Genomic DNA, 24,820 nt, shown 5'->3' on the forward strand with positions numbered 1-24,820 from the left:
TGACACACCCATTTGCAGAACCTGAAATGTGAGCGGCTCTGCCTCTGTCTGCCTCCCTGTGACTTCATCCCCAGAAAGGCCAAGTTCCTCAAGGAAACACGTGACAGTGCACTTAAGATGCTCAGATACTTAAAGGCGTAACAGCAGGAGAGACTTTCGTGCACCACTAACCCACACCACCTCTCCATGACATTCACACCGTGTGCTTTGCTTCCCCTGGAGTCAGGTGACTCCATGTGTGGTCCCGTGGGGCGGGCTCTGGCCGAGATACATACAGCTACTGGAAGAGTCTGAGCTCTGGGAGCCACGGTCCCTGCTGTCCTTGTCCGAGGCAATCTGCCGGGTGATGATCACGTCTATGAAGTTAGCTGCGGTAATGGTGGTCTTCCCTCGAGTCCTTAGCTCTTCCTCATATCTGGACTTGGGAGGAGGCCCTTTCTCTTTCCCAGCCTCAGAGTAAATTACTGCAGAGTGAGGCTGGGGCTTGCCACTCGGCAGGGCTGAAGAGGTGTACAGACACTGACCGGCTCTCTTCTCCGCCTCCAGGCTTTTCTGCTCTAGCTGCTGCTCACTGACTGCTGCCCTGCTCCTCACATTCTCTTCTAACCTGGTGGCGTCGTGCTTACTCTCTTTCGTTTTGGACACATCCATCTGGGGAGCAGATGCAGCAGCGTCCACAAGAGCAGCCAGGGCATCCGCAGCGGTGTTGTAACGGGAGGCCGGCAGGCCCTGGCTGATGGAAGGGCCCCCGGCAGGCAGTGGCCTGAAAAGAAAACCAAAGCACACGTCTGTGAAGGGGACACTCTCCCAGGGTGTTGGGGTGTCAGGGGGACAGACCGCGCTGAGCACAGTGTGCAGCGCTACTGCAGTCACGCTGATGAGCATGTGACACAGGCAGCAGACAGCACGTCTGGTCCAAGTGCACTCGGAGGCTTACATGATCCGCAGCTGCGCGCTAGGGTCCAGTGGGGTGATCACGCTGGTCCCGTTGGTTCCCTGGAAGACGCTGGGTCTCTGGGGCAGCAGGGTCTCCTGAGCTCTGACTGACGGGGATGGGGAGCGCACGTAGCCGTGGCTGCTGGGCCGGCCAGGCTGCTCTGAGCCTGCAGGGCAGAGGGATGCAGGGACGAGCCATCAGGAAGAGGCTGGATGGCAGCACAGGGGGTCGCTGACTTCCTCACATTCCCAAATAGAAGACAGGAAAGCAAGTGGAGAAACTCGCTACCCTGCTTTCTGGCCTTTCGAGAAATCAATGCTTTAAGAGTTTTCCAATAAAGATGCAATAAAACCACACTAGTAACTTGAAACAAAATGGTCAGCTACCACTTTACTCTCGTTCCCATTCCTGTGACAAGTCTCTATGTTAATTCCAAAGAGAAACAAAAAACCACCAATACCGGAGCACCAATACAAATCAGGAAGTTTGTCTCTGACTTTTCCTCAAACTCTGGTGTGTTTCTTATTTCCAAAATCAAGTCTGGAACAACTGTCTCTGAATCACAATGCAAATGATGAGCTTCTGCTGCAGCAAGGCCCAAGGCTGCCGGGCCCGCAGCTCCGTGGCTCCTCCACTTGACCGTGGCTCCCAAAGCAAAGCTCCTTCACTCGCAGGACCTCAAGTTCCTTTTCCTCACTCTCTCCTCCACCTCCTCGGGCTCTCAGACTCACTCTTTCTCACTTGAGCTGGCAGTTCTAGCAAACAGCCATATTTTTTTTTTTCAGAGCACGTACCACTTAGCACAGCCATTCAGCGATTCTCTCCCGTCTGACCACACAGCAGTTTATGTGAGCGTTCCCACAAGAGTGCATTCCTAGGACTGGATTATTGCTCATATTTTTATGTCTCTGAAAAGGTTATCCCTGTTTATACTACCACTGACAGTGTGTAAGAGGCAGTGTTTCCTCAAACACCACAATACTATCAAACTTTCAAATGTTTGATGGAGAAAAATTATGTTTGATGGACTTAAAGCTGCATGTTATTCATCAGTGGGATCACAAGCATTTTTAAAACATAGTTCCTACAGACATTATGTAGGATTTGTACCTGGCTTTCTTCAGTTAAGTCAATTTCTGCAGTTTCTATACAATCAACATACAATCAATATTATGGTGCTAGTTCATGATCCACTTCCCAGGTGGCTCAGTGGTCAAGAATCCACCAGCCAATGCAGGAGATGCAAGACACGCGGGTTCAATTCCTGGGTAGGAAAATCCCCTGAAGAAGGAAATGGCAACCCACTCCAGTATTCTTGTCTGGAGAACCCCAAGGATGGCAGGCTACAGTCCATGGGGACACAGAGAGCAGGACACAATTGAGTGATTAAACGACAAGAACAGCTCATGATTCATTAAAGCACCTCCTATAGTCAGACACTGAGGGATTTCTTTTACATTAATCAGACAACCTTCTAAGCACACTGCATCCTCCCTTTACATGCCAACCCAAATGCCACACCTATCTTCAGGAATCTTCTGTGAGCCTCTGCTGGATGGCTTCAGCTTTAATGAGCTCTGAGCCCAGCGTTTTCAGACCCAACTGGTATTGCTAAATCCAAATGCCACCGTCCCCATGACAACACCACTAACTCCGCCCTGCCTGGCGTCTCAGCAGCCTACACACGCAAGGGCCCCACTGTCTGAGGGCATCCCACCCTGAGCACGAGGCTAGTGCCTCCACCCACCCGGCCGCAGGTAGAGGTCCGAGGAGGCCGTGGCAAGGCGCTCCCGCTCCTTTTCCCGCTCCCGCTCTCTCTCAGCACTGGCCGCGGCTGCAAGGTGTGTCGAGTGTCCTGGAAAACACACAAACCTGCAGCCTGAGGACAATAACACCAACCTGGCAAGTGCATCAAACAAGCTTTACCTTCTCAAGTGACTGAACATTTTTCAGAAAGCTCCAAATCTGAGCAGTAGGAAGTGTGCTTTCTTAAGAGTTTCAATGATAATGGAGCATAATACGAGCTCCCAGGAGCTCTCAGAGGATCTAGGGACAGACATTGTGGAGGACCCATGACTAGACAGTAAACGAAAAACAGCAGACTGACTGGGGAAAAGTGCCCAAAATGCCCATAGAGGGTGTGCTGGCAACACGGGAGCACACTGCTCCCAGCAGAGAGGGGCATGCGCAGACCCACCTGGACTCACAGACGCGGAGCTGTAAGGTCTGGGCGGGAAGGTGATCTGTGTACCAGGAATATATGTGATTCTGTCCATGGGGGGGGTGCTCGTCCCCCCGGGGTGAGGCACTAAAATTGCTGGAGGCATGTTGGTCAGGTCAATGATTCCTGTTCAAAAGAAAAAACAAAATTATGTTTAAAATGTTATTCTAAAGATAAAGAACTGCACACGGCTCTTGGGTTTCTCTAACCCCAAAATAATTTGCATACAGGACAAAAAAAGTGCTTAAGTTCAGCATGACTCCGAAAGACCTGCTTCATCAGAGAAACAGATGAACACTGCCCCACCCCCACCCTGTACATGGGGGAGAGTGTGAAGCTGGCGAGACCATGGCTTCCAACCTCAAGGACATCGATCTGGCCTCGTTATTCCAGTGCTGCCAGAACAGCCTGTTTCGATGTATCATCCTGTCTGCCTTCAAGGCTAACAGCTACAGAGCCTGCTTTTCCTTCCTCCTATCATCCGCCCACCAAGCACTAGTCCTGGGCACAGACACACACCCCTGGTCGCTGGGTACGGGAGCCCGAGCTGCTGCTCTCGAGGAGACAGCCCCCTGGCTACGTCAGGCCGCAGGCCCACTTGCATCTGCTGGGAGGTGATGTAGTCATTGAGAATGGTCTGGCGCGTGTTCTCCATTGCGTAGAGCTGGTACTGACTGGGGTAGCCGGGGGTCGGTGACAGCTGCCTCTGGAACAGGTAAGCAGCGGCTGCTGATGGAGAGAGGAAAGACAGGCATGTAGTTGAGTCCATGCAGAATCCACTTGCTAAACATCACCCACAGAAAGAGTAAGGAAAAGAACCATCTGCTGAGCTACTGAGCACAATCAGCTTCTACCAACCTCAGGGTTGGGGCAGGGGGAGGGGGGACACAGGATTACGGCAGATTCCTTTTGGACCGTGACAGAGCAGCAGTGTGAATATAAACATCCTAATGTCAGACATAACGAAAACGGGGACGACAGATCAGACAAAACAAGAGTATTAACCTTTACCACTAGAACAGCAGCTAAAACCTACTCTCAAGTAGTTTCACTTTCAGTCTTTGACATGTAACTTTATTAGATTTTTTACCTGAAGTTTCCAAAGAAATGGAAAAATTTCTAACAAATGGTAACTTTATTTTGGGGGGGGGAGGGTGCTGAAAATGAACTGTCCATGGGCATTTAATCAGTGTGTGCATGTACAGCAGAGATTAGTCAAAGGGCCAGATGGTCAACATGTGAGGATTTGTGGACACTATGGCTCTGTCACACTGACTCAACTCTGCCATTACAGTGTAAAAACCGCCACAGACAAAACAAACAAGCAGGCATGGCTTGTATTCTAATAAAACTTTATTTGCACCAACAGGCAGCAGCAGGACCAGGCCCCCGTGACGCAGGTGCTCAGACACTGTAGGTGCCGTCATGAGCTGAGCACACACAGTGAACTTTATACAGTGCCGGAGGTCCACTACATCCTAACAAAACTGCAACAGGAGATAATGCCTCTATCCTCAAAAGACTGATAATCCAGCTCAAGCTCAACAATGACAAGCAAAGAAAACTGCTATAAAATAAAGGATTATGATACATACTAAATGAAAGCATAAACATTCACTTCTGTCTGAGAATTTGAGTGATATAGTTTATGCACACATTTTCTCCTGAGAAGAACCAATGACAGACTCTCCGAGTGTCTGCTCCCCCTTCCTCTAGCCCTCCCAGCGGGGTCTCTCAGCCGACAGTAGGGGGTAGGGGTGAGGCTCCCACCCCAGCTCTGGGGACAGGCCCTGAACAATCAGGCATGTGTGGGCGCCTCAGGGACCTGACGTTTTCAGGTGACAGACAATGTGATGATACTGACCTCACAGAGTCCAGGAGAGACGCTCCACCACCTGTGGACAGGAAGCCCCTTTCTGGGCAGAGCCCACTGGCCTGGGCCCCGAAGGCAGCACTGCTGTGCCAGGGAAGCCCGCCCTCCAGAAAACCGACATGCTTCTATACCTACTAAGACCATGCTCACTGATGGTCAGTGGTATCTGTTCAAAAGTTCCTTCCAGCTGTACTTGCTACTACAATAATGAAACAATGAAAAAATGACGCTGCTATTTTGGAAAGACTCAATACAGAATCTGAATTAGGTATGGACTAGATAATTTTAAAAGATGAGGAAAAAAATCTAGACGGATACTGTATTTATTGACAGATTCCTTTGGTGTGTTTTTCAACTTCAACTTCACTTAAAAAGACAAACCTGGAGATGTATCATTTGCATAAGGAAGAACTGTGAGGTGTAACCAGTGCCCTGACTAGAGATCAGAACGCTGGTGAAGAAAAGCTATGTTGTAAACTAAAATGTATGAAGTATGCCTGTGTTATTTAAAAATAGTTCTTCACATGAACCCACTTTCCAATTAAATGCCATCACACAAGAGGGCTTTCCACGTACCCAGTATTTGAATTCTTTAAGGGGTGCTGGTAATATTCTGTGTCTTGATTTGGGGGCTTGAGCTGTAGAGTTTGTGAAAATCCACTAAACTGTATCCTAATAACACACGTGACTGCCTGCATTCTGTACAGAACGTCTAAAGAGGAACACAGCCATGTTACTGCTCTGCCTTCAGTTTTCACTGCACACTGTGCTTACCAGGATCCAGAGCCCGGTGAAAGGGCATGGCTGGGTCCAAGTGTGCCGGCAGGTGGCTCCGGTACACCTCCCCGGGGGTGCCGCCCCTGTGGTGCGGCTCGAAGGGGCTGTGGCTCACTGCAGGGTCCACGCCAGGCACCGGAGACTTGGCTGCGATGCTCTCCCTCTGGGTAGGGGTCAGGGTTGACTTCCTCTCATGATTAGCAGACTTGCCAGAAGAAATTGTAACTAGAAAAAACAGCCACCACCACAAATCCTTAAGCAAGCTTGTTAAGTAGGATAATGTTAATCTATTTCTCAACCATTCCAATACAGACCATATACATATATCTCTTTGATCTTCTCTTTCTACTAAACATGAAACAATCAATCTTGCAGAACATGCAGGCACCTCTGGGTTGGGAGACTGCCCCCTTTCAGGTCACAGCCCGGTTTATCACCTAAAATTACGAATGGAAGTCGACGCTCAGTGCTTTGTCATCTCTGACCTGACAGGCTAATGCCTCCGGACCCTGCCCACACCAAGCCTCCACCCTCTCTCTGCCTGGCTGCCCGGCTCCTTGCTGGGTCACACAGTGTTCCCTGCTCTGTGCTTCCACACAGACTTCCTCGCCAGCACTGGCCTCCTCCCTGCTCCAGCTTCTTCTTCTCTACAGGACATTATTCAGAAGTTTCATTATCTCATTAGTGCTACTGAGTCCAAACCAAAACCCTACCAGCCATCACCTTCCCCTGTTTCAGTAACTGTGGTGAAACACACAGAGGATAAAATTTACAAGTTTGGCCATTTCATAGGGTATACTTCAACAACAGTAATACACAACACCGTGCAACCATGAGCACCATCTAATTACTATTTTGATAATATCGACTTTGCTGTGATCACACAAACCTACGTGTGGAAGCCAAGAAATCATGCTGGTTTATCACCTCCCTTCCCTGCCGCAGCTCGCTCTAACAGGCAGAGCCTCTCCCTCTGCAGGGCAATTCTCCTCCTTCAAGACCAGAGCCAACAGGGTGTAGGTTTACACCATGGCCCTAGACGGACATTTCCCTCTTCTCCTCCCTCTGTGTGACCCCTCCAACCGCCCACGGGAGTCTGCACATAAGCCCTCGATAAACGAGTACTGCAATACAATCTAAAATGCTCAGTGGAAATACTTCTAAGGGCCTCAGATTGTTCACAGACCACCTGGTAAAAATCCATGCCTCTCATCCCCCAGATGTCTCTGCAGCAGCATGAACCCCTAGGAGGGGCGGGTTCTGGTCATAAAACAGAACCGAGAGTAATAACAGTTCACAGTTACCGAGTCCTTCCCACACTCTGTGCACTATTCTGCAAAGTCCTTTCAACATATCACCTCACTTTGTCTGCATAGCAGTCCTATGAGGCCAGCCTTGGTATTACACCACCAGTTCACAGATGAGGACACTAGAGCACAAAAAAGCTAAGGAACGTGTCCAACTCAGTACAGTAAGAACCTCGATTCGCCCTAAGCAGCCAGCCCCATGGCCTGAGCACTCAGACAGCAGACACACAGCAGACAGTGAGGAGAGCTGACCATCCAGACCGACTTCCAGAAATTCTCACGGCTTAGCTGAAAATCCATGCCAAGCATGACCTGTTCCACCATTTCTGGACTCCAGTGCACCCTGCACTTAATGAGAACATTAGACATTTTACTTGCAATTATGCCTATTTTCATGGGCAGCCAGTCTCCCAGAGCACAGCAGACAGGCTGCAAGCCCCTGGAACCAACGCTGGGCCACGTGCTGCGGTGGACAGCATGAATGGTCAGACAGCGTATGAGAGCAACACACCTTCGGAAGCTCTGCTCAGCATGGGCGAGCCCCGGGACACGGTGCTGGCGTAGCTCCCTGGCGTGCGCCGTGCGCTGGCGTCCTCATAAATCCCCGGGCTCAGCTGTGCTTTGGGAGCTTCGTGGAGAGTGGACCTGAGGACGGAGGGGCCGGAGCTCACCACCGACGTGTGCCGGGACCGCACGGGCTCTCCTGCCTTCACGTCCTCATACTTGCCCCTTTCTACCACTTTAACGTTCTCAGGCACAATTTCCAGTGGAGGCATCCCACGGGGCAGTTTGCTAGGCCCCGTGATCAGGGACTTGACATTGTGTTTGATGGCAGATTGACCCGAGCTGCTGTCGAATTTGATGGGTGTGCCCTGTGGGTCAAGAGACAAGTGTTACAGGCAACCCTGCAGCCCGGCTCCATCTCAGGTTCCACATTGGCGTGTGCCAGGGAAGGACTGCTGAGTGCCCGTGCCGCACATGCTCCCAGACCAGAACTGAGGTCACAGAGACCTCCACGTTTACTTTCAGGAGACCCGATGTTTAAAATGATCTAGAACCACTGATAACTACTGCTGCACTGCGGTCCACGGCGGATGGTACCTGGGAGATGGAGCCCTCAATGACGGGCCGAGCGCTCGGCACCACCTCGGGGGTTTTCCGACTCTCCTGAGCCAACACATCCTGCCGGGGGATCTCGTGAACAGAGCGCCCCATCTCTTTGATGGTGGTGATGCCATCATAGGGCTTTCCTTTGGTGATGGCACCTTCAAAAGCTCGGATGGGTGGACTCTCCCTTTTAATCTGTTTGGGGTACTTAAGGCCATCCTCGAAACTTTCAGTTGTCGCTCTTGGCGTGCCTTCAAAGAAGGATTCAAGAAACACATATGGTAAATTAATGCCACTGAACTATACACTTAAAAACTGTTATAACAATAAATTTTGTTGCATATAAATTACCACAATATAAAGAAATTAATGCCTTGCTGTTTGCAGTTTCTAATCAGTTTTCTGTTTACAGTAAGATCCTTATGTAAATATTCATTGGCCATTATTTGGCGGGGGGTGGGGGGGAGTTGTTCAAGACTTAATACATCATTCAGCACAATCAAGAGTGGTTCTTACATAATGAAGATGTCTGTATTAAAAGATTAAGCAACTATCATCTTGAAATAAACTATGAAACTCAGAGAAGAGTTATAGTTAGGGTTTAAATACCTAACATGTCAAAAGGGAAGATACCTTGAAAAACAGGCTTCACATCCTGCACGTTAATTTCAAACTACTTCGCCCCTGAGACAGTTGTGAACAGAAGCAAACAAGCAGAGAGTTACCATGCATGATGGACCCAGACAGCACGGTCCTGTCCTTGAGGTCAGAGTGAGGGCTCCCCCTGGGCAGCGCACGGCAGATGAGCCCTTTCAAAACAAGCAGGCGGTTCTGGTGTTAGATACAGCACAGATGTCAACTCAGGCACACAACTAACTGTTCTAAGAGGACACACTTCTGACAAAAGCTCCATGGAAAAAGGTGAACCGTTTTAGATTTGCAAACTATTCAGAAGAACATCATGGAAAAAACAGTAAAAGCTGGAAGTATCCACTTTTAAAACTGTTTCTTTTCAAACATTTTTGCAAATAGAAAATGGCCAAGGAAGACATCTAAGTCAAAGCCTAGAGAACAACACTTTCAAAGCTAAGTCTAAATTCTCAGTGCTTTTTTATCAAGGTGAGAGAAAATACAGAGGGTTAGGGTTAGGAAATCACTGTTAAGTTCTGAGGAGAAAAACATGAAAGATGGATACCTCAAAAACAGATAAAATACACTAAAGATGCAAACCAAAACGAAACACATGTAAATAACCTTTTCAGAAGTTTCATGTTACATTGCCAACAAATCTGAATCGAGGAAAGTGAGAATTTTTTTTTAACTACAGAGAAAATTCAGCTCTTAGAAAACTTCAACAGGCCTTCAAGACTGAGGAATCCTTACCCTGTTTCCCATTTCTCATCTAGATTAAAACAGAACAGTTGAGTCAGGTTAAGACTTAAGGAAAGTGAACCATTCACAAAACAAACCATGGTGATCGTGTGATGAAGGCAATGCCACATGATCAGCACAGGGCTGCACAGCTGTCTCTCTTCCTCACATGACTGCAGGTACAAGCCCTCCACTGACAGAGCAAGAGATGGGCACAGACAGACGCACCAGGAAGGAGCGAGATTCAAACGTGTCTCTGCTCTGTACGTTATATACCACTCTGCCAGCCCCACAATAAAAACAAATGCTCATGATGAACTTCACATTTTTAAACTCACTTAAACAGGATCAATCTACAAATTACATGAGCATTCTAACAGTTACCTATGATAAGATCAATTTTGTCTTTACTTCCCCCTTCACTGTCATGTACTGCTTGATTTATATGTAGAGATGAACATGAATTTAAATGTTTACTAATACAACTTTCATATTAGTATATTAATTACTATTACACATTTTATACTACATGATATGTTTCATTTATATATTGATATAAATTTCAGGTAGAAATGACAGATGTTAAATGCAACCTAACCCAACAATGCAAATTGGCTGTACAGAATTAAATGTATCTAAACAGAGCTCTGGAAATACTTTACCCTCCAGCGGTGCTGATACGGGAGACTCCCTCATGGACAACCCTTGTTTTATTGTTCCTTCCACTGATTCATAGCTTCTTTTGAGACTGATGTCATGAGCTGTTCTCGGACTCCTTGTCCCTTCTCGGGCATTCTTAATATCTGCAGAACACAGACACAAGCACTGCTTGGATAGAGCCCAAGGCCTAAATAAGTTACTTTAACCTCATGATCTCATGAAGGTAATATAAAAACTGGTCTTAATCTACTACATACCTACCTCTGTGTAGATGATATTTATAAAAATGTTTTCATTCATTCAAATATATTTACTGGTCAGGCATAAACCAGGATTGCAGATATAGGGTGTAAATTAGGTCCCTTCCCTCAAGGAACTTAACAATAGTGATGGGTCCAGGTTAACTAATGGCAGTTACCACTAACAGGTACTACAGACAGCAGGCGATCAAACTGCTGAAAAGGGATCTGGGCACATGAAATTTCAGGTAAGGGTCACTGGACACAGCAATGCGACTGATGATAGTCATCGCCAGCTGAGCCAGGGTGGACACAGTGGAAAGAGGGGAGACGCATGTCTGGGCAGGACAGTGCGATTTCAGCACGCTGCTCATAACAGTGGGCAAGCTGAAACTTAAACTCATGAACACATCTAAATACGAACGTTTAGAGACAGGCATTAAAACAATTACATTTAAGGTGAATTTAAATTCAGTACTCTTTCTAGGATTATCAGACTACTATCTACTCCTTAACAAGTAAAACTGGCATTCCTTTAAAATAGAAGGGGGTCAAATAGCATTCACAGGGACTTGTTTTTGCTGAGCAGACATTTAGCTGTGGTTCTATTAAACAGAGATTCTTTTCCTAGGCTAAATCTAATGACCACAGCTGGCAGTGGGGAGCCACCACTCAGGGGACACTTACTCTGGGCTCCATGCTCTTAAGCACTTTTCACTGACTGACTCAGTTAACTTTTCACCAGTTTCAAGAGAAGTACTCACGTTAATCCTTTTTACATTACAGAGAGGAAACCTGGGCTTGGGGAAAGAAAACTCACTTTCCCAAAGCCAGCAGGTAAGGAGCCAGCCCCACACCCCTGTCACATGTGGCAGCACCAGCCTTGGAGTGGAGAGGCGATACTTACTATCATAGGATAAGATGTGTCCACTTTTGCCTTCGTAAATAACATGGCCTTTGGAGGCGGCTTCCTCCCGGCCTTTCTCAGGACTGCTCTCTTCAATGGACAGTCTAGAAACAGGTCCCTTCACCAATGCCTCAGTGGGTATGCCAGCCTGGGACAGAGCTGGGGTCCCCTGCCATTCAATCAGACACAGGCAGCATGAGCATCACTTCAGTTGACAGTACACAAATGCTCAGAAAATGTAACCTGCCACACCAAGCATCAGATCAAGCCATGACCTCAAATAAGAAAGGCCAGCACATGATGGGAAACCGGACATGTTTTACACAGAAAGACTGTACCTTGGTCCTTGAACCCTGCCATACAAAACTTCCTAAAATGCCAACAGGTATATGAATTGAGTCAGCCTTCTTCCCCACCTCAAAGTCAAACCACTATGAAAGCACTTAACTCTCAGAAACAAAATTTGTCTCAAGGCCTAAACTCATGCAAATGTAATCAAAAAATTTGTAAGAAAAAGACAACAACAAGTTGTAAAAGCAAGCAAACAATTTATATTTTCCTCTCAATTTCTGTTTAAGCTGAACACATGTTAAAAGCTCTGCCAGGCAGAGTTGCATCAATTATAACTTGTTTTTTCTGCAATCTGCAAATAATCCACCTTTTTCAATGAAACACAGTATAGATGATTTGGCTTGTGGTTTATCATCTGAGGTTTATCACAGGTTTATCACTGAGACCTGTCCCAAATCCCAGAACAATGAACAACTTTGTCACAAAATTTGTGCTAGAATGGCCAACCCACTTGAGACTTCACTTTTGGTTTTCTCACCAGCTGTGGTTTGGGTCTTGGGAAGGAGAACAACTGACCTGGGTGATGGAACCTCGGAGGGACGGGATGCTGTCCACAGAGAGTTTGCTAGAGGGTGTTCCCCGAGTTATGCTTCCTTCTTGAATGGTTCCTGAGGTACCTGGATAACAACAGAATCATCAGCCAATCACACCCCCATACCTAGAAGAAAAACAGGCCAACAAAACCAGCCCCTGCTTGGGAGAGACGAGAAAAAAAGGGAAACAGCAGCATAAAAGGAACAGTGTTTTACTGAAACGTACTTTAAAAATAATTTCACAATTTTTAAAAAGCACTGCAGAAACACAAAATTTCAAAATTTTAAAATGATTTTTATATGGAAAGAAAATTTAAGGGCTCTAATTTAAGAGCCCATCTTTAAAACATATTACCGACTTCCCTTAACCCATTTACTGGGGACCAGAGTATATTTCTGCCCTACAGTGTGTCTTACCTCTGACCACCCCTTCGTGCTGGGCTCTGACCAGTAAACCCTCAGGCTGTGAGTTCTGGCTTCGGGGAGAGAACTCCTCTTGCTTGATGTAGGGCACTGTGGCTGTGGGCCAGAGGAAGACAAAATGAGCTCAAGTGCCAAGTCCCCGACTGGTGCGCCACAAAAGCGGCTACGGTCCTCCCCCTCCTCACTGACCTGGCTTGGCGGCCTCCTGCTGGCGCGGCAGTCCCAGAGAGATGGAGCCTGCCGAGGGCTTCGCTGCCTCGGGGGCGTAGGAGGCCTGATTAGGAGAAGGCAAGTAAGTGCCGGGTGTTCCCTAAAAATAATGTTAAAGGACTAGAATAACACTGTCTCTTCACAAGGTCAACTCTAGAGTTAACGTACACATTTCTGTTTAGAAAACCTACCACCCATCCACCCCCCACACCAAAACTAAGAGTAAGTATACATAAAGCAAGAAAATCCTCGTCGCAGATTGGTTAAATTTTAAAAGCTTTTAAAAGGAGCAAGACATCTTCCAAAATCACCCTAAATTTTAGGTAGATTGATGTGTATTATTAACAAATTACATAACTGAAAACACTTAACCATACCTTCAGATGTAGCTATTATTATTAACTGCATTTATTATTAACTGCATTTATCCCTCGAAAAAATGGTGGAGGAAGAACTTCCAAAGACCCTCCTCCACAAACGCAACCAAACCAGAAAACTAGCAGGAAGGTTAAGAATCAGCCCTTTAAGAACTCTTTTCCAACTCTATAACCAAAGACCTGTAGAAATCTGGGAGCATTTATTCAGGAAAACGGCAAACTCCGGTAAGAACTGTGAGCTCTGTGACCTGTGAACTTGCTCTGCTGACCCCCATTGCCAGTCTGCTTCAGCCCTTAGAACCCACAGCTCTGGTCACATGAAAGTACGGGGGGTCAGTCTCAGGTGACTGTCATTATCAGACTGGCTGAGCGGTTCTCTGAGAGACCCCACCTGCAAAGCTGTCTTGATCTGGCCTGAGGGGGGTGGGGAAGCAGGTGTAGGCTTGTCAGAAACAATTAGAGTCAATGGATTAACTTCTCCCCTGGCCGAGGCAGTCAGAGCAAACAATCAGGCTAACCATAAACTGTAAGAGGGACGTCCCTAGTGGTCCAGTGGTTAAGACTTCATGTTTCCACGGCAAAGGGTGAGGGTTCCATCCCTGGTCAGGGAACTAAGATCCTGCATCCTCTGAGGTAGACCCCACCCCTCCCCACAAAAAGGAAAAGCTAAAGAACGAGATGTCCACAGGGGTGTGCAGAGGTCCAACATCTCCCTGGGGACCTAGAAGGCCATACACACGTGCAGGCTGCACACTGGCCAGGGGAGACTCCAGAAGGCCATGTGTCCTCACCGTGTGTGGTCCCACCTCAAGGCTCTGTGATAGCAGGAATTGAGGAGGAAGGCAGTGTTGTCGGCTGCCTGGCTGATGAGCCCCTTGGTAAAGACTGGGGAATTTAAGTCCTTTGGGCACAGAGCTCCCTGATCATTAGCTGACCACTGATTAAGCAGATAGAGATCTGAGTGGCTACATGACACACTCACTCAATTTGGGGACCTAACTCCAACAAACCTGCATGTGCCATGGAAGACAAAGCGACTGCTGCATTTTTAAGTCAATGTCTCGTCATAAACAGATTTTCATTTAGACTCTGACAAATAAATATGGGAGGGAAGGAAAATCTTTACAAAACAGTAACCAACAGAGAATCTCCTGGGAAGAGAAGCCCTCTTACCTGCGAGATGGAGCCTCCCAGTAAAAACGATGGTTTCTCGGAAGCCACTGTGGTTTTGGATGACGGGATGAGAGGAGGCGGCGGCCGAGTGGGCCGAGTTGTTGGAAGCCGAACCCCTTCAGGGAGGTTAGTTATCACCTGATGTGGAGCAGGCTGGAGGACTTTTAAAAGGAAGAAAAAAATTATTTGAAATAGTCAATTTCCTACTTTATGATGTTCCCACCTATCTCAATTATTTCTTCAATCACAATTCAATTGTAAGTGCAAAATGAATTCACTTATATTAAATCTGTATCCATACTCAGGTCACAAATGGTATCTGTGACACTGAAATACTCAACTCCCTGTCAAACCAGAGCTTTCAGGCTGATGTCCATTTCAGACTATTTCTGTTCAGCTTATGCAAATGGCAATCTTTAGTGATTTTTTCTCTCTCTGCACCACTCCTCGAACCTCACACAGGAGGTGAAAAGAAGGGTATTTCTTAGGGACAGCTGACATTACAACTCTAGAAAATATACAGATATGACTGACAGCCAGTTATATGACCTCTTTGCATCTTGCATAATTTGAGAAACACTTACTGATTCTGACTCTCATAGACACTGGAATATTTTTTAGCAGGGGGTGGATCTCAAGATTTTCACAAAGTACATGTACTCATAGGAGAACAGGCAGTCAACGTCACAGTATACAGGTATGAACACAAACCTCCCAGTGGCCCAGTGAATCTCAACTGAACACAACTGAAGATGGGATGCAGAGAAACAAGAAAGGAATTCTGAAATAGCAGGGACGTGTCCTGGGAGCAAACCACCCCTGCCAGCAGTGTAGGTGGATGGCCAGCAGCCACGGCAGGAGGATCGGTATTTACCTGGCGGGCCACTAGAGCGGGCTGCACCCACACCGGGCTGCGGAGAGAGCCTACACGGTGACGCTGACCTGGCCGCGGTACTGTGCATCTGTGCCTCCTGCTCTAGAGCACGTGTGGCCTCAGCATAGGGCATATAGGCGACTGATTTTCCTATGGAAGTTAAAGTTACCAACATAAGGGAAGAACCCCAGATTGAAATAGCAAGTGTGACAGGACCAGCCCACACTGTCCGGAGGCAGATCCAACTCTATACTACTATAGAGGTCTAGGTTACAAAACCCTACACATCCAAATCTTCTGTGTAAGCACCAGTACTCTGACCTAATGAAATCCACAAAAATCCGATGACAATTTCTTCTTTCAAAGCACAAAGGACTTCTCTGTCCTCTCATCAGGAGAATCAAGTCTTTTCACATGCAATAAAGATCACAACAGGCAAACAACGGATTATCCAGCCATTCTATGAATTCAGGTATACCCTGAATTAGAGGCCAGAATGCTGAGGATTTTGACTTTTATAATTAGCCTCTTGAAGCCCACTGCTTAGTATTAGAGAAATAAATGCAATCAAGAAACGGAAGAAGGATTTCAAAAGATGCAGATCAAAATCATTTTTAATGGCTATGCAAGCTTATGAATTTTACTATAACAATGCTAATGAAAATTATTCTACTAATTTACCTCCACATGAAGTATAAAAATAAACTTTAAGCATTTCAAGGGCATATCAGATATGCAGAGTCATATTAAGAAAAAACACATATATATATAATTATATAATTTTCTATATTATATATATATCTTTTCTTTTTTTAAAGGAAGTAAAACTGACATACTATAATTTTAGAAAAGAAAGTAAAAATCATCTGTAACCTAAATCACTTTAAACTGTGGCATTTTAATGTTTGCCAGAACAAATTCCCATTCATCTTTTATTCTTTTGCTTACCTAGTTTTATCCACTTGTTCTTTTGGATAAATCTAAATTTAAATCATTTTGAGTACTTCCTCCCCAATGTATCACTGGAATTTTCACTGCATGTATATTTACAGGAGACTTGACATTTTATACTGAGTTTTCCAACTGAGGAACGTTGATTTTTTCATACAGGTCATTGTTCATAATTTCATATAATTTTAATAGATTTTTTTATTTTGTTGTGAGGAAAACCATCTGTTTAGTATTTATATTTAGTATAAATATATACATATATCTAATTTCTGCAGATACAAGAAAGATAAATATAGATCTCTGTATATCAATTTTTTCTGAGAAACTTAATGAACTTTCCTCTTAGCTCTAGTTCTCAGTTAATTTTTCAGGCTTCCTAGGTGGATAATCTTCCCCTGTGAAAAATAACTTGCCTTCTCCCTCAACAATAGCCCTCTTGCTTGATTCCTTTCTCCCTTAACTGCAGTGACATGGCATCTTCACAGGTCCTTTCTAAAGAGCAGGTCTCCCGCCTCTCATTGTGAAGTGGAAGGTTTGTGACTGGTTTCAAGTAGAGAATTGACTAGCACAATTAAAATGTTCTTTAGCTTTTTAAGGTATTTTTTAAAAACCGGAAACAGTGAAAGTAACATCAGCTAATAGGAATCTGTAGTATGGGCAGAGCACTGAAGACTACAGGAAGTATCTCGTTAAGCTCTCAGGACTAATGAGATCATTAACACCGTTTGACAGAGGCAACTGAGGCTCAAAAGACTCACACCCTAACTACCCAACCGCGGCTGGAGACTTGCCTGCAGCAGTGCAGCTCCTGGCCTGAGCTCTGAGCCGCAGTGCAGTGATGGCTTCCTGAGCACTGGGTGCAGAAATTTCAGATGCCTCTGGGGACACCATCAGGATGATGCTACCCATTCCTTCTCTGACTGATTAATAAGTGTCCTAATACTGTGCAGATTTACAAAATAAACCAACTACAAAAAAAAAAGTCTCCATTTCTAGACAATTTAACGTGAGAGCATATTATATATATATATTCAGTGAAGGATGGCTTTATAAGTTTATAAACATGCAGAAAAATAAATATACTTGTCATAATAGTGTTAAATAAAAAGATGAAATTTTAGATGGTTCTAAATACAACCATTTAAGTCATCACGTACTCAGTTGAAAAAATAAAAAAGATAAACTACATTCAGTTGCACAGAAGCATTAACTCTTATTTTGGTTGGATTTTGTTAAAACCTGCATTAGAACTTCACTTCATTAGAAGTGTCAAGTCTGAGTTCTTTCACTGCAGAAAAAAGGTTTCCAACTAAAGCAGGAGTCAACTTGTATAAATGTTACTGGAAAATGAAAACAACTTTTCTCTGAGGCTTTTTCAAGCTTTTCTACAAATGGAAAGGCTTAAACCGCCTGTCTCATAAAGAGAAGGTGAACACAACCCAACAGGTGGACAACAGGTGCTGCCTGTTACCTTCTAAATGAGCCCGTGAAAGGAAAAGCCAGAACTGTGTTCCTACCTCACATGGACAACACCAGTTGGTAATGGTTTATACGTTAGACCTCATCCTCACTGTATTTACCATTCTATAAACTATTCTATGATGCTGCACCGAAAATATTCCTATCAAACACTCTACATACAAGCGAGTTAATTGCAAACATATAAATGTTATTTGGGAGATTATCCTTTAAGCAAACTACAAAATAGCTATAAATTCAGGAGAGCCTTCAGCACTTGTTAAATGAATTACTGGATGAACATACTAGCTAGATTAGCTAAAACAAAACTTAACCATAGAATAAAATGTAATCAACCACCCCAGTTTGTAGAGTCACCTTGAACCAAAGTGATGTCATATTAACAAACACTTTGGTGTCATACTGATCACATAAATAATGACAGTTTGGGTTTAACACCACTGCATCACTATTTAAAAAAGGATACCATTCAGATCTAAACCACATGGATTAATGTGACTGATCATGGAGAAATGCAATTCACAGTCTGAAGTCTCAGAACTTGGGGCTGCCAATATAACCCACTTGTAACGGAGATAAAGAAAAGAGCCTCAGTTCTTAAAACAATTATACAGACATATTAGAATGATTCAGGTGTTGTCAGCTGAAAAATGCTAAGCTTTAGCATAAGTTCAGAAAACACTATTTGAATGTTAATTTTTCCGCATTTTAATTCTGTTTCAAAAAATTTATTCTAAATCATTTATGTAAGGGATAGATCAAAAGACTTAAATTATTCTATAATTTATCATTTTCATACTGACAGATTTTTCTCATCATTGGAATCCTCAAAAGACAAGTACTTCTGCTAAATCCATTTTTATCCTACTCCATTTAAATCATTCCTTTAACATGTAATTGCTGAGTACACATTATGTCAATTACTGAGTTAGGGATTAAGGATTCTCTAGAGGCAATATACTAAAAGCTCACAAGTGAACAATATTTTTTCTACTTTCATTCAAGAAATATTCATTTAGCACCTATTATACATACAGCCATGGTGGGTATTAATCTGGTTCACATTTTTAATAGCCTAAGATTTATATTTAAAACACTAGCAATCGTATATGTAAAACTCTGACACAGGACATTCAGTAACTAACCATTTACTCCTGGTGGGACAGGGACAAGGAGTCAGTAGGGTCAGTTAAGCACCACAGTTCCACTTTTACGTTAAACAGTCCTTGAAATGCATGGTGTTCTATAGCTAACAGCCCTTATCTTATACAAGGTATTACCAACAGTCTACTGAATCATTACAAAAAATGAAACCATAGTCAGAGAAGAAGACTTTAATGGTCTCATATTCTAAGTGTGTTGTACTAGGCAGTCCATCGGTTACTATCAACCAGACCACTACTACAGACTACTGACTACTAGGTGCCGTTTTCTAACCATAACAGAAGAATTAACTAAAATTTAGTAATGGCTCCCTTTCTTCTTGTTTTAAAAGAAACTAAGTGTATCATGCACCAACTAAAAAGAACATGCACAACTCAAATCTGTCACTTGAAGTAACAACAGTGACACAAAGGATAACAGCACTCTTCAAGGTGTCTATTACACTATGCATATGCTAATATACTACTGCTGTAAATTATCATACTGTATGTAAAATAATGCTGAACCACGCGTTATGAAACAATACTGAATGTGCATTCGTTTTCAGAAAGGCAGAGATATAGCTAGATTAGACAGACAGATGTATTATTTGCACTTTACTAAAGCTGAGAAGGTCAAGTGGCTTGCCCACGACCATAGTGAGGGGTAAGTCAAGGTCTGATCGACTGTACTACACCAAGTTGATCTCATCATATCAGAGATTTAGAATATTTCCCTGACTTGCTTGGAGGACAGGTAATTCTCACTGACTCTGAAAACTCAGATGAACGCAGCAGAAAGAACAGCCAGTACACAATCATCAGCAGTAAAGTGAACATCACAAAATTCACATTAACAAGAAGCCTACTGAAAACATCACTGCCATCCTTCAGTGATCAAAAACACTGACATCCCTTGACAGTCTAACGGAGGTTAAGGTAAGGAACTTTATCTGTTCAGGACAGTGCCATTAGGTTTCAAATGCAGCTCTGTTTCCCACCTCCTGCACCTGTGTCCTGGGCGGTGTGCACACTACCCACCTTCCCAGTCTCTGCCGGGGCTCCGGGCTGCACCGCATGGGCTGGTGGAGCTCCGACACTCTAGGTCCAGCTGCTCCTGCCGTTGCCGCTGTTCCTCCAGGAGTGCCGACTCATGCATGGCTTTGATGTGCCGCTGGTAGAGGGCATAGCCGCTCACAGGGGTCCCAATCGGGATGTTACACGGGGTGCAGGAAACCTACAGGGAGGAAAAAATCTAAAGTACGCCAGACACCAACAAAGTAGCCATTACCATCTGTTGCAAGTAACCCTTATTTCTATATAATCTGACTGCTTGAAGTGGTTTTACCATTTTTTTAATCAAAGAAATCTTCAAGCTTTATGCTTAAAATGCTAAACAATTACTTTCAGATTTGAACACGATATAAATCCCAAAGTTGTGTTGCTGCTGCTGCTGCTAAATCACTTCAGTCATGTCTAACTATGTGTGACCCCACAGATGGCAGCCCACCAGGCTCCCCGGGGCCCCTGGGTTCTCCAGGCAAGAACACTGGAGTGGGTTGCCATTTCCTTCTCCAATGCATGAAAGGGAAAAGTGAAAGTGAAGTCGCTCAGTCATGTCCAACTCCTAGTGACCCCATGGACTGCAGCCTACCAGGCTCCTCCATCCATGGGATTTTCCAGGCAAGAGTACTGAAGTGGGGTGCCATTGCCTTCTCCGAAAGTTGTGTTAAGAGAAATCAAAGTCAGAAATCACAGTATTTCCATCTGCTTTTAACTTAAGACGTTGAGCCCCTGGTGGCTCAGGTCTGGCCCACCCTCTTCCTGACCCTCATAGGTGCTCACACCCACTCCTGTGGATTTAAACGTCACCTCTATGTTAATGGCTCATAAGCAAATATTTCTGAGATGTTTTTCTCCAAGTTCCACACTCACTGCCCTTAACAACTCTACTCAGCTATCTCAAAGCACCTCAAAACTCACATTCAAAATGGAGCTTCTCATTTGCTACACTGAACACTTCTCTGGCTTCTCGTACAAAGCAGAACCCCAGCAGCTTCAGCCAGAAGTCTGGCGGCCACCATGGCCTCACCCATCTCCTCCCCTCCACCACCAACTTGATAAGATGCAGTTCTCTTCAGACAGGCCAGCCCCACCATCCAACACCACATTGCCATCCCTCCTGCCCTCCCTCTTGCTGCCGCCTGCTCCTCTCTCACAGTGCACATCACTGACACAACGGGCAACTGAGACGCCTGTTTAAGAAAGAATCCAAGCTGCTCTGTCATGAATATGCGCATCCTGGGACTAGAAGAGAGCAGACTCTTTTAGAACCTGATATCTAAAGACCCACAGTTTTTTCCACTGCTGTAGGTAGGATTTTTCACTGCACTCATAATACACACATAATTTTCTTGCCTTTGGGTTTTAGCTTATATGTAAATGTGCCCTCTCCTTCTTTTACTATAAATATAAAGCAAAATGAACTGCGTTGGTCCAATTAAAACATTACTTCCTACAAAGAGTTTTTAAGTGTCTCTCTAACCAGGAAGTACTCCTTCCTCTGAATTGCTCATAGTATATTTTTCAACCTAACAGAGCATCACATTTTAATTCTTTTAAATTTATATTGTGCAGAGGGGACATACGTACACATATGGCTGATCCATGTTGATGTATGGCAGAAACCAACACAATATTGCAATTATCCTCCAATTATAATAAGTGAATTTTTAAAAACTGAGGCAGAACAAGAAACAGGATCTGCTTCTATGTCTTATTATCAAGACCAATCTCTAAATTTTCTGAAGTCAGAGATTATGACATTCCACAAAACATAAGAAAAATGTTACCTTGAACTTGGCAGACCCTCAATTTATGTCCATTTGGGTAAATCAATGAATGAACAAATGCTTAATGATTTTTTTGGTGAGCCTATTTATCAGAGGCACACACTTAACTTTTACGTATTGTCATGTGACCTAGGGAACAAATTTTTATCATCTGAAATAAAGAGCTAGAACATAACTAAGGATCAATACCCAATACCAGAATTCAGGATCAAAAGGGAGTCAAATTCACAGAGATTAATAAGATAATATGCAAATAAAACTAGGTTTGGAACTGTATACTAAAGCTAACCATAACCTCTATAATTTATTCTAAACATTCAACATCTAGATACACTATTTACTTACTTATATTTACTATTATCTTATAGCAAAACAAAACAAACACAAAACTCAGTAACATTTATGGCTAGAGCACTACATTTCTCTTTTTAACTTAACTGGAAATGGATCATTTCAATCAATTCTCACATGAATTCATTTGAAAAAGCAATGCATTCAACAGATGAATGGATAAATCAAATGTGGTCTATACACACAGTCTTAAGATAGAAGGAGAATCAACATGTGCCACCATATGAATCATCTTCGGAACATTAGGCAAAGTGAAATAAAACAGCCACAAAAAAACACAAACACTGTATTATGAGCCCACTTATGTAGGTAGCCAAATTCATAAAACAGAAAGTAAAAAGGTGTAGGTTGCTGGGGGCAGGGGAGAGTGATGGTTTAATAGATATACTTAACCCTACTGAACAGCACACATAAGAGTTAAGATGTAAATTTCATGTTATATGATTTTTACTACAATTAAAAAAAAAAATCAAGCACTGATTAGAGAAGAAATGTCTCTAAAGGTCTTTGTTTTCAACTCTCCTTTCTTACTCACGGTGAAAACTTACCATTGGTGGGATGACAGCAGCTCGATGCTGAAGCTGAGGCAGGTCCAGTGGGTTTGGTTTTATGGGTGATGAGACCAGTATAGACCCAGCGGGATTTAACAACGAAGGCTTGGAATCCATAGGAAACATTCTGAAAATGCAATTAAAAATGACTAATCAATATATTCTTATTCAAGACTTTAAACATACAGTCACCATAATTCCTTGCAAGTTAACATGTACACACACACACATATATAACATTAACCTTACATATTTGAATACTAAGGAAAAAATCTACAAGGCTAAATTTTCAGGTAAAGAAACCTAATGTTAATTTATAGGTTGATACTCATCTGCATCTAACCAACAGAACAATCTGAACAAGGGCCATTTAGAGAATGTCAGGTCCTAATTTACCATTAACATAGGTTACAAACTAGTGTTTTGCTAAGATGAGAGAGTATTTTTAAAACATCTGAATAAACCACCATCATTTTAAAATCAAGAATTTCACCCCGAGACTTCCCTGGTGGTCCAGTGGTCAAGAGTCCGCTTGTCAATGCAGGGGACATGGGTTCCATTCCTGGTCCACGAAGACCCCACATGCCACAGGGCAACTAAGCCCACGAGCACCACAACTACCAAAGCCTGAGCCTAGAGCCTGAGCTCCACAAGAGAAGCCACCTCATTGAGAAGCCCACGCATTGCAACAGAGAGCAGGCCCAACTCATCACAACTAGAGAAAACAAGCCTGCACACAGCACAACAAAGACCCAGCAATGCCAAAAATAAAGAAATAGAAACAACAAAAAAATTTCACCCATAATTCCAGACTCCTGGTTTCTCATGAAAACTGGGGAGAAACGGCACCACAGAGGCAGTACTCCCACGAGGCAACAGCAGGTTGAGCTCACATGGCTACCTGTGCTCCCCACCCAGCCCGTGCTCCCGCTCACCCTCTGCCACCGCACACCACACCACTTCACTTAGTTTCAGGACCCACACTTGAGTAAAGGATGTCCAGAAGAGGAACTGGAACACAATACCTTACAGGCGCCATCATATTTCCCAGTGTTGTCAGTTACCGGGAAAGGTGAACATTTGAAAAGGTATAAATGTGTAGGAAAACAAGAATGTGTAAAAGAAAACAACTTTTTACACAAAGAATCAAGATATTATTAAAGATACAAACAACAGAAAGTGTCATTTTGCCAGCTTGGAAGCAAAATAAACTGAAGGATCATCCAGAGAGTACCATGTGCTGATAAGGACCGTCAGAGCTTCATGACCACCATCACAGTCAGCCCGCAGGTGCTCCTCCCCTTTATGATTACTGCCATCCTAATTTTCCCTTCACTCATAAATTTATAAATAAGTCACTAAAGCCAACAGCACAGAACACATGACTCTTATTTTAGATGACATGTTTCAGTAAAGCATGCTTAAAAAGGGACCATACGGCTTGAATCCATTTATGTTTAAAGTTTGGAACAGTTAAAATCCACAGTATTGAGACATGAGAAAAAGAATGCTAGAACCTTCAATTTTCTGAAAAACCATGGTTAAGTAGGAGTCCTATATTATTTCTATTTTTGCTGATTAAAATTCTATTATCTACCACATAAAAATCTCCTTGGAGAAATCATGATTGTTATGTTCAATACCATTCTAGTATCAAGTCCCATTCTTTAGTATATAAGATGTACAATACACTGTAAACGGACCGAAAGCACAATGACACCAGGACATACTACAGAAGCAGAGCTCTGAGCAGAATCTGGGTGTCTCCTGAGCCTCTTTCTTATTAAAAAGGGGGAACACAAAAAAAAAGAGCTGAGTTGGGTTTCTGGTCAAATGACATTTTGGTCTAATTCATTCTACAGTTTGCACCAATCAATTCAACATGGTACAAATGATTCTAGGTACTGTGATTCTGGGTGACTGCATTTCTTTCAGGGAAAAGTAAACACCCAAGAAACTGAGTATACTAAAGAAGGTAGTATCTACTTCTATAAAAATTTATTTTTTTTTTACAGCAATTGTTATAAAAACCATAAAGATTGTATTTCTATAATATTAATTTGACTAAAAGTACGTAAGTTAATTTGTATCGTACCTGTACTTTAAATTACAAATATGAATAATCTACAGTTTTAAGTGATACAAAAAGGTGAC

General features: G+C 43.8%; 1 protein-coding gene across 23 annotated transcripts in view; it reads right to left on the reverse strand.

Moving 5' to 3' along the window:
- NCOR1 (nuclear receptor corepressor 1) overlaps positions 1–24,820 on the reverse strand; it is a 115,222-nt gene that overhangs the window by 16,985 nt on the left and 73,417 nt on the right. For 15 of the 23 annotated variants that reach the window (XM_025278962.3, XM_044939185.2, XM_025278959.3 and 12 more), the window contains 18 exons: positions 22,664–22,793; positions 19,954–20,149; positions 15,341–15,490; positions 14,467–14,627; positions 12,896–13,016; positions 12,701–12,802; positions 12,267–12,367; positions 11,400–11,568; positions 10,256–10,396; positions 8,948–9,031; positions 8,217–8,473; positions 7,627–7,987; positions 5,806–6,033; positions 3,678–3,887; positions 3,135–3,284; positions 2,685–2,792; positions 938–1,103; positions 276–763 (listed from right to left, as the gene is read on the reverse strand). In XM_025278962.3, the coding sequence (XP_025134747.2) occupies positions 276–763; positions 938–1,103; positions 2,685–2,792; positions 3,135–3,284; positions 3,678–3,887; positions 5,806–6,033; positions 7,627–7,987; positions 8,217–8,473; positions 8,948–9,031; positions 10,256–10,396; positions 11,400–11,568; positions 12,267–12,367; positions 12,701–12,802; positions 12,896–13,016; positions 14,467–14,627; positions 15,341–15,490; positions 19,954–20,149; positions 22,664–22,793 (3,323 nt within the window). The remainder of the gene's footprint in view (positions 1–275; positions 764–937; positions 1,104–2,684; positions 2,793–3,134; positions 3,285–3,677; positions 3,888–5,805; positions 6,034–7,626; positions 7,988–8,216; positions 8,474–8,947; positions 9,032–10,255; positions 10,397–11,399; positions 11,569–12,266; positions 12,368–12,700; positions 12,803–12,895; positions 13,017–14,466; positions 14,628–15,340; positions 15,491–19,953; positions 20,150–22,663; positions 22,794–24,820) is intronic. The other 8 variants (XM_044939198.2, XM_044939195.2, XM_044939190.2 and 5 more) reach the window with 7 other exon arrangements.

Source organism: Bubalus bubalis, chromosome 3 (genome assembly GCF_019923935.1).
Source record: "Bubalus bubalis isolate 160015118507 breed Murrah chromosome 3, NDDB_SH_1, whole genome shotgun sequence".
NCBI lineage: Eukaryota > Metazoa > Chordata > Mammalia > Artiodactyla > Bovidae > Bubalus > Bubalus bubalis.